Raw genomic sequence first — 9,944 nt, 5'->3', positions numbered from 1 at the left:
TAAACTAAAGATGCATGGCATTGAGAGTAAAGTGGTAGCATGGGTCGAGGATTGGTTAACTAACAGAAAGCAGAGAGTGGGGATAAATGGGTGTTTCTCTGGTTGGCAACCTGTAACTAGTGGGGTCCCTCAAGGATCAGTGTTGGGCCTGCAGTTGTTCACAATTTACATGGACGATTTGGAGTTGGGGACCAAGTGCAATGTGTCAAAGTTTGCAGACGACACTAAGATGAGTGGTAAAGCAAAAAGGGCAGAGGATACCGGAAGTCTGCAGAAGGATTTGGATAGGTTAGGTGAATGGGCTAGGGTCTGGCAGATGGAATTCAATGTTGCCAAGTGTGAGGCAATCCATTTTGGGAGGAATAACAGCAGAATGGATTATTATTTAAACGGTAAGATGTTAAAACATGCTGCTGTGCAGAGGGACCTGGGTGTGCTGGTGCACGAGTCGCAAAAAGTTGGTGTGCAGGTGCAACAGGTGATTAAGAAGGCTAATCGAGTTTTGTCTTTCATTGCTAGAGGGATGAAGTTCAAGACTAGTGAGGTTAAAAGCACTTGTCTTTGCAGAGGCAGGCCAGTCGATTTCGGCGGGAGAACAGCTGGTGAGTCAGTTTCAGCGGGAGCAGTGCGGAAGTGGCTGCTGGGAGGTAAGTCTGTCCTTTAAAAGCACTTGTCTTTGCAGGGGCAGGCCAGTCGATTTCGGTGGGAGTGGAGCTGGCTGGTTAGTCAATTTCAGCAGGAGCTGAGAATTTTTAAAAAAAATTAGTGTTTTAGTCGGGAACAGGAAGTCAACCCGCGGACGTCTGGGAAGACCCTCACCAATAAATTCTGGTGGAGAGGAAACCCGAGACACTACACGTGTAGTGTCTCCCACCCGCCCTCCTCCTCTAACCTAATAATAAAACCCATTGGTCTGAGGTAAGTACCATATTTTATTATATTATTATTATTTTTTATAAAAAATTTAATTTAGTTTTTAGCCAGATCTTGGTAGAAAGTTAGAGGAATGGCAGGGAAGGGAGTGCAATGTTCCTCCTGCAGGATGTTTGAGGTGAGGGATGCAGTTAGTGTCCCTGCTGATTTTACCTGCAGGAAGTGCTGCCATCTCCAGCTCCTCCAAGACCGAGTTAGGGAACTGGAGCTGGAGTTGGAAGAACTTCGGATCATTCGGGAGGCAGAAGGGGTCATAGATAGCAGCTTCAGGGAATTAGTTGCACCAAAGATTGGAGATAGGTGGGTAACTGTAAGAGGGACTGGGAAAAAGCAGTCAGTGCAGGGATCCCCTGCGGTCGTTCCCCTGAGAAACAAGTATACCACTTTGGATACTTGTGGGGGGGGGGGACTTACCAGAGGTAAGCCATGGGGTACGGGCCTCTGGCACGGAGTCTGTCCCTGTTGCTCAGAAGGTAAGGGGGGAGAGGAGCAGAGCATTAGTAATTGGGGACTCTATAGTCAGGGGCACAGATAGGAGATTTTGTGGGAGCGTGAGAGACTCACGTTTGGTATGTTGCCTCCCAGGTGCAAGGGTAGGTGATGTCTCGGATCGTGTTTTCCGGGTCCTTAGGGGGGAGGGGGAGCAGCCCCAAGTCGTGGTCCACATTGGCACTAACGACATAGGTAGGAAAGGGGACAAGGATGTCAGGCAGGCTTTCAGGGAGCTAGGATGGAAGCTCAGAACTAGAACAAACAGAGTTGTTATCTCTGGGTTGTTGCCCATGCCACGTGATAGTGAGATGAGGAATAGGGAGAGAGAGCATTTAAACACGTGGCTACAGGGATGGTGCAGGCGGGAGGGATTCAGATTTCTGGATAACTGGGGCTCTTTCTGGGGAAGGTGGGACCTCTACAGACAGGATGGTCTACATCTGAACCTGAGGGGCACAAATATCCTGGGGGGGAGATTTGTTAGTGCTCTTTGGCGGGGTTTAAACTAATGCAGCAGGGGCATGGGAACCTGGATTGTAGTTTTACGGTAAGGGAGAATGAGAGTATAGAGGTCAGGAGCACAGATTTGACGTCGCAGGAGGGGGCCAGTGTTCAGGTAGGTGGTTTGAAGTGTGTCTACTTCAATGCCAGGAGTATACAAAACAAGGTAGGGGAACTGGCAGCATGGGTTGGTACCTGGGACTTCGATGTTGTGGCCATTTCGGAGACATGGATAGAGCAGGGACAGGAATGGATGTTGCAGGTTCCGGGGTTTAGGTGTTTTAGTAAGCTCAGAGAAGGAGGCAAAAGAGGGGGAGGTGTGGCGCTGCTAGTCAAGAGCAGTATTACGGTGGCGGAGAGGATGCTAGATGGGGACTCTTCTTCCGAGGTAGTATGGGCTGAAGTTAGAAACAGGAAAGGAGAGGTCACCCTGTTGGGAGTTTTTTATAGGCCTCCTAATAGTTCTAGGGATGTAGAGGAAAGGATGGCGAAGATGATTCTGGATAAGAGCGAAAGTAACAGGGTAGTTATTATGGGAGACTTTAACTTTCCAAATATTGACTGGAAAAGATATAGTTCGAGTACAGTGTGTGCAGGAGGGTTTCCTGAAACAATATGTTGACAGGCCAACAAGAGGCGAGGCCACGTTGGATTTGGTTTTGGGTAATGAAACAGGCCAGGTGTTGGATTTGGAGGTAGGAGAGCACTTTGGGGACAGTGACCACAATTCGGTGACGTTTACGTTAATGATGGAAAGGGATAAGTATACACCGCAGGGCAAGAGTTATAGCTGGGGGAAGGGAAATTATGATGCCATTAGACGTGACTTGGGGGGGATAAGGTGGAGAAGTAGGCTGCAAGTGTTGGGCACACTGGATAAGTGGGGCTTGTTCAAGGATCAGCTACTGCGTGTTCTTGATAAGTATGTACCGGTCAGGCATGGAGAAAGGCGTCGAGCGAGGGAACCGTGGTTTACCAAGGAAGTGGAATCTCTTGTTAAGAGGAAGAAGGAGGCCTATGTGAAGATGAGGTGTGAAGTTTCGGTTGGGGCGATGGATAGTTACAAGGTAGCGAGGAAGGATCTAAAGAGAGAGCTAAGACGAGCAAGGAGGGGACATGAGAAGTATTTGGCAGGAAGGATCATGGAAAACCCAAAAGCTTTCTATAGGTATGTCAGGAATAAGCGAATGACTAGGGAAAGAGTAGGACCAGTCAAGGACAGGGATGGGAAATTGTGTGTCGAGTCTGAAGAGATAGGCGAGATACTAAATGAATATTTTTCGTCAGTATTCACTCAGGAAAAAGATAATGTTGTGGAGGAGAATGCTGAGCCCCAGGCTAATAGAATAGATGGCATTGAGGTACGTAGGGAAGAGGTGTTGGCAATTCTGGACAGGCTGAAAATAGATAAGTCCCCGGGACCTGATGGGATTTATCCTAGGATTCTCTGGGAGGCCAGGGAAGAGATTGCTGGACCTTTGGCTTTGATTTTTATGTCATCATTGGCTACAGGAATAGTGCCAGAGGACTGGAGGACAGCAAATGTGGTCCCTTTGTTCAAAAAGGGGAGCAGAGACAACCCCGGCAACTATAGACCGGTGAGCCTCACGTCTGTAGTGGGTAAAGTCTTGGAGGGGATTATAAGAGACTTATAATCATCTAGATAGGAATAATATGATCAGGGATAGTCAGCATGGCTTTGTGAAGGGTAGGTCATGCCTCACAAACCTTATTGAGTTCTTTGAGAAGGTGACTGAACAGGTAGATGAGGGTAGAGCAGTTGATGTGGTGTATATGGATTTCAGCAAAGCGGTTGATAAGGTTCCCCACGGTAGGCTATTGCAGAAAATACGGAGGCTGGGGATTGAGGGTGATTTAGAGATGTGGATCAGAAATTGGCTAGCTGAAAGAAGACAGAGGGTGGTGGTTGATGGGAAATGTTCAGAATGAAGTACAGTCACAAGTGGAGTGCCACAAGGATCTGTTCTGGGGCCGTTGCTGGTTTGTCATTTTTATCAATGACCTAGAGGAAGGCGCAGAAGGGTGGGTGAGTAAATTTGCAGATGATACTAAAGTCGGTGGTGTTGTCGATAGTGTAGAAGGATGTAGCAGGTTACAGAGGGATATAGATAAGCTGCAGAGCTGGGCTGAAAGGTGGCAAATGGAGTTTAATGTAGAGAAGTGTGAGGTGATTCACTTTGGAAGGAATAACAGGAATGCGGAATATTTGGCTAATGGTAAAGTTCTTGAAAGTGTGGATGAGCAGAGGGATCTAGGTGTCCATGTACATAGATCGCTGAAAGTTGCCACCCAGGTTGATAGGGTTGTGAAGAAGGCCTATGGAGTGTTGGCCTTTATTGGTAGAGGGATTGAGTTCTGGAGTCGGGAGGTCATGTTGCAGCTGTACAGAACTCTGGTACGGCCGCATTTGGAGTATTGCGTACAGTTCTGGTCACCGCATTATAGGAAGGACGTGGAGGTTTTGGAGCGGGTGCAGAGGAGATTTACCAGGATGTTGCCTGGTATGGAGGGGAAATCTTATGAGGAAAGGCTGATGGACTTGAGGTTGTTTTCGTTGGAGAGAAGAAGGTTAAGAGGAGACTTAATAGAGGCATACAAAATGATCAGGGGGTTAGATAGGGTGGACAGTGAGAGCCTTCTCCCGTGGATGGAAATGGCTGGCACGAGGGGACATAACTTTAAAATGAGGGGTAATAGATATAGGACAGAGGTCAGAGGTAGGTTCTTTACGCAAAGAGTAGTGAGGCCGTGGAATGCCCTACCAGCTACAGTAGTGAACTCGCCAACATTGAGGGCATTTAAAAGTTTATTGGATAAACATATGGATGATAATGGCATAGTGTAGGTTAGATGGCTTTTGTTTCGGTGCAACATCGTGGGCCGAAGGGCCTGTACTGCGCTGTATTGTTCTATGTTCTATGTTCTATGTTATGCTGCAATTGTATAGGGTGTTGGTGAGGCCGCATCTGGAGTATTGTGTTCAGTTTTGGTCTCCTTACCTGAGAAAGGACATATTGGCACTGGAGGGAGTGCAGAGGAGATTCACTAGGTTGATCCCAGAGTTGAGGGGATTAGATTATGACGAGAGGTTGAGTAGACTGGGACTGTACTCATTGGAGTTTAGAAGGATGCGGGGGGATCTTATTGAGACACATAACATTATGAAGGGAATAGATAGGATAGATGCGGGCAGGTTGTTTCCACTGGTCGGGGAAAGCAGAACTAGGGGGCATAGCCTCAAAATAAGAGGAGGTAGATTTAGGACGGAGTGTAGGAGGAACTTCTTCACCCAAAGGGTTTTGAATCTCTGGAATTCCTTGCCCAGTGAAGTAGTTGAGGCTCCTTCTTTAAACGTTTTTAAGAAAAAGATAGATGCCTTTCTAAAGAATAAAGGGATTCGGGGATATGGTGTACGGGCCGGAGAGTGGAGCTGAGTCCACAAAGATCAGCCATGATCTCATTAAATGGCGGAGCAGGCTCGAGGGGCCAGATGGCCTACTCCTGTTCCTAGTTCTTATGTTCTTATGTTCCTCTGTATAGCCTGCTCATGATTTTGAACACCTTTATCAAATCTCCATTCAACCTTCTCTTCTCGGAGAACAACCCCAGCTCCACCAATCCAGCCATGTAAATGAAGCCTCTCAGTCCCAGAAACATTCCAGTATACCTGTACTCCATCCTCTCTAATGTCTTATCATCCCTTCCTAAAATGTATGCCCAGAATTGGACATAATACTCCAGATGAGGTCAAAGCAGTATGTTATAAAGATTCACCATAACTTCCTTGCTTTTATACTCCATACCTTTACATATAAAGCCAAGAATCCCCTAAACCTTATTAACTGCTTTCTCAACCTGCAATGTCACCTTCAGTGATTTGTGCATAAATACTCTTGGGACCTTCTGCTCTTACACACCCTTTAGATTTGTATCTTTTACTTTGTATTAAAATGTATCACTTCATATTTCTCTGTATTAAGTTTCATCTGCCACAAGTCCAACCATTCCACCAGCCTCTAAGCCTACCATTATCCTACTAGTTCACAATACTTGAAAGTTTTGTATCATCTGCAAATTTTGAAATTAATAATAATTATCTTTATTATTGTCACAAGTAGGCTAACATTAACACTGCAATGAAGTTACTGTGAAAAGCCCCTAGTCACCACATTCCGGCTCCTGTTCGGGTTCACAGAGAGAGAGTTCAGAATGTCCAATTCACCGAACAAGCATGTCTTTCGGGGCTTGTGGAAGGAAACTGGAGCAACAGGAGGAAACCCACGCAGACACGGGGAGAACGTGCTGACTCCTCACAGACAGTGACCCAAGCCGCATAGGAGACTGTTAAATAAGTTAAGAGCCCATGGTGTTAAGGGTATGATCCTGGCATGGATAGAGGATTGGCTGACTGGCAGAAGGCAGAGAGTGGGGATAAAGGGATCTTTTTCAGGATGCCAGCCGGTGACTAGTGGTGTGCCTCAGGGGTCTGTGCTGGGACCACAACTTTTCACAATATACATTAATGATCTGGAAGAAGGAACTGAAGGCACTTTTTGCTAAGTTTGCAAAGATCTGTAGAGGGACAGGTAGTATTGAGGAAGCAAGGCAGCTGCAGAAGGACTTCGACAAGCTGGGAGAGTGGGCAATGAAGTGGAAAATAAAATACAATGTGGAAAAGTGTGAGGTTATGCACTTTGGAAGGAGGAATTTAGGCATAGACTATTTTCTAAATGGGGAAATGCTCAGGAAATCAGAAGCACAAAGAGACTTGGGAGTCTTTGTTCACGATTCTCTTAAGGTTAATGTGCAGGTTCAGTCGGCAGTTAGGAAGGCAAATACAATGTTAGCATTCATGTTAAGAGGGCAAGACCAGGGATGTACTTCTGAGGCTGTATAAGGCTCTGGTCAGACCCCATTTGGAGTATTGTGAGCAGTTTTGGGCTCTGTATCTATGGAAGGATGTGCTAGCCTTGGAAAGGGTCCAGAGGAGGTTCACAAGAATGATCCCTGGAATGAAGAATTTGTCGTATGAGGAATTGTTGAGGACTCTGTGTCTGTACTCATTGGAGTTTAGAAGAATGAGGGGGGGATCTTATTGAAACTTACAGGATACTGCGAGGCCTGGATAGAGTGGACGTGGAGAGGATGTTTCCACTTGTAAGAAAACTAGAACCAGAGGACACCATCTCAGACTAAAGGCATGATCCTTTAGATGAGGAGGAATTTCTTCAGCCAGAGGGTGGTGAATCTGTGGAACTCTTTACCGCTCAAGGCTTTGGAGGCCAAATCATTGAGTGTCTTTAAGACAGAGTTAGGTAGCTTCTTGATTATTAAGGGGATTAGGGGTTATGGGGAGAAGGCAGGAGAATGGAGATGAGAAACTATCAGCCATGATTGAATGGCGGAGCAGACTCAATGGGCCGAGTGGCCTAATTCTGCTCCTATGTCTTATGGTCTAAGCCGGGAATCGAACCCGGGTCCCTGGCGCTTTGAAGCAACACTGCTTATCACTATGCTACCGTGCCAGCCTAAGTTAAGAATATAGGTCCAGAAATGCAGTGGTCCTAATACTGACATCTGGGGAACATCATCTGGAGAACCTTCCTCCAGTCCAAAAATCAACCATTCACCATTGCAGTTTTTTGTCACTCAGTCAACTTCGTATCCCTGCTGCCACTGCCCCTTTTATTTCATTGGTTTCAACATTGCCAAAAAGCTTGTTATGTGGCACGTTATCAAATTCATTTTGGAAGTCCATGTACACCACATCAACCACATTACCCTCATCAACTCGCTCTGTTACTTTATCGAAAAGCTCAATCAAATGAGTTAAACTTGATTTGCTCTTAACAAATCTATGCTGGCTTTCCTTCATTAATCCACATTTATCCAAATAACTGTTAATTTATGGTTTTCCCATCACCAAGGGTAATCTATCCTGTAGTTGCTGGGCTCATCCTTACGCCCATTTTTGAACAGCTGTGTAATATTTGCAATTCTTCCGTCATCTTGGTGACTTTAAGTGTAGCCATTTTGTAATTAATTTTAAGTGTTTCTATTTCTCTCTGCAGTTATCGCAGTAAATTCAAGTTGTTTCTTTGAATCCACGAAACATAGAAAGAGGCCTTTCAAAACAGTTCCACTTCTCTTCTCTTTCCCCATTGCTCAGCAATTTCTTTCCCTTCAAGTCTACACCCAATTCCCTTTTGAAAGTTATTATTGAATCTGCTTAGGCCCAATGTTCTCTCCATGCCAAGCAACAACCCAGAGGAATCCACATATGCTGAGCACAACTCCGCCGCTTTAAATGACCACTCGTGCACAGCCATGCAAAAAGCATTACAGGACCTATTTAAAAAATGTAAAGTACCCAATTCTTTTTTTCTAATTAAGGTGGCCAATCCACCCACCCTGCACATCTTTAGGTTGTGGGGGTGAGACCCACACAGATATTGGGAGAATGTGCAAATTCCACATGGAAAGTGACCCAGGACCAGGATCAAACCCGGGTCCTCGGCGCCGTGAGTCAGCAATGCTAACCACTGTGCCACCGTGCCGCCCTGGCATTACAGGACCTGCATATCTAAACAAATAGACCATGCACAACTAAAGAAAATTCAGATCATAACAACTCGTGCTTTAACTCGTTTCACTAACTATATAACTTTTTAATAGCAAAAGTCGCAAAAAGACTTTATCATCAGATTTCTGTGAGCATAGGAGTGAAATTAATTCATCTGTGATATTACTATAACTAAGTATTCTTATCGAGTATTAAACAAATCTAGACTAAACGTAAGCTTTATTGGTTTCTCAATAATGTAAATAATGCACAATTTAAACCACTAGACCAGTTTTAAAAAAGTAAACCTTTTTATTTATATATATATATAAAAGAAATACAAAATTTCAACAATTAAAATGAAATTATGGCATTTCAGTTTTTTCTGAACCTTCGCCCTGTGCCACTGCTTCAGGTACATTGGAAGTTAGTAATGTCCTTCTGTTGTAGTGTCCTTTGATTATGCCAGAGTTGTTGTTTTCATTTAGAATTTGTTTTTGTTTTTGTCTGTTTAAACTCTGTACAAGTCCGAGAACAACAGCAGCCAATGAGTATTGACCGGTTAGCTTTCTTGGCTGCATTATAAGTGGATTTGGCTGAACTCTTCCCAGAAGAAAATATGTTTTGATCTTCCCTTCTTGCTCACTTATCCCTTTGACATATATTTCACCTCTGTACTCAAAGGCAAATCCTTTGTCCTTCAGGATTAGGTATGTGTCTTCAGGCACTTGAATTTTGCCACTAATGCCTGTGCTATCCATGCGGCTTGCTAAGTTTACAGTTTTACCCCAGATATCGTATTGAGGTTTTTTAGCGCCAATAACTCCTGCAACGACTGAGCCATGGCTAATACCTGGAAACAAATGTGCATTATTGAGTCAATCATTTATATACTTAAATGCATTAATTCCTGGAGAGGTGCTGTTTCCGGTCATGGCAACATAATTACATTCATCACTCACCCACCACCCAATCGTCACACCTTTTCTCCTGATGGAATAAAACTTCACAGAAACTAGTAGTCCTTCAATAGCTTTCTCCAAATGTCTACTCTTCATGATGAAAGATAATGAACATTGGAAGGTTGATGACCATGGAACATATTAGATAGAGCTGAGCTCTGCATAGTCCTGGCCTGATGCCGAAGCACACCTACTTTCCAGCAGAGGTCAATGAACAGCAATCGTGAGTCAGAAACTTGGATGATTGTTAAACCCCTTGTAAAGTCAGAGACTGCGTCCCCTGAGATCAGTAAATTCAGTACAGACCAGGGATTGAACAGGGAACGTTCTTGGTCTGTATTGCTCAATATCCGAGTATGATACTGGGGTAATACCTGCACTTAGCCATCAGGGAAACTTATGAATTACTACTTAAAGAGAAAAGGGAAAATGGAAAAAAAACATCATCTACACATTTCTAACTCCGTAACATT

At 44.7% G+C, this 9,944-nt stretch overlaps 1 protein-coding gene across 3 annotated transcripts in view; it reads right to left on the bottom strand.

Moving 5' to 3' along the window:
- Positions 1-8,797: 8,797 nt before the first annotated feature.
- Positions 8,798-9,944, bottom strand: part of adcy8 (adenylate cyclase 8 (brain)) — a 150,710-nt gene continuing 149,563 nt past the window's right edge. For all 3 annotated transcript variants that reach the window (XM_072467861.1, XM_072467862.1, XM_072467863.1), the window contains one exon: positions 8,798-9,362. In XM_072467861.1, coding sequence (XP_072323962.1) covers positions 8,875-9,362 — 488 coding nt within the window. In that variant the 3' untranslated portion in view covers positions 8,798-8,874. The remainder of the gene's footprint in view (positions 9,363-9,944) is intronic.

Source organism: Scyliorhinus torazame, chromosome 11 (genome assembly GCF_047496885.1).
Source record: "Scyliorhinus torazame isolate Kashiwa2021f chromosome 11, sScyTor2.1, whole genome shotgun sequence".
Taxonomy (NCBI): Eukaryota; Metazoa; Chordata; class Chondrichthyes; order Carcharhiniformes; family Scyliorhinidae; genus Scyliorhinus; species Scyliorhinus torazame.
Note: the sequence above shows the minus strand (reverse complement) of the source record. Positions and strands in the feature narration are given on the sequence as shown.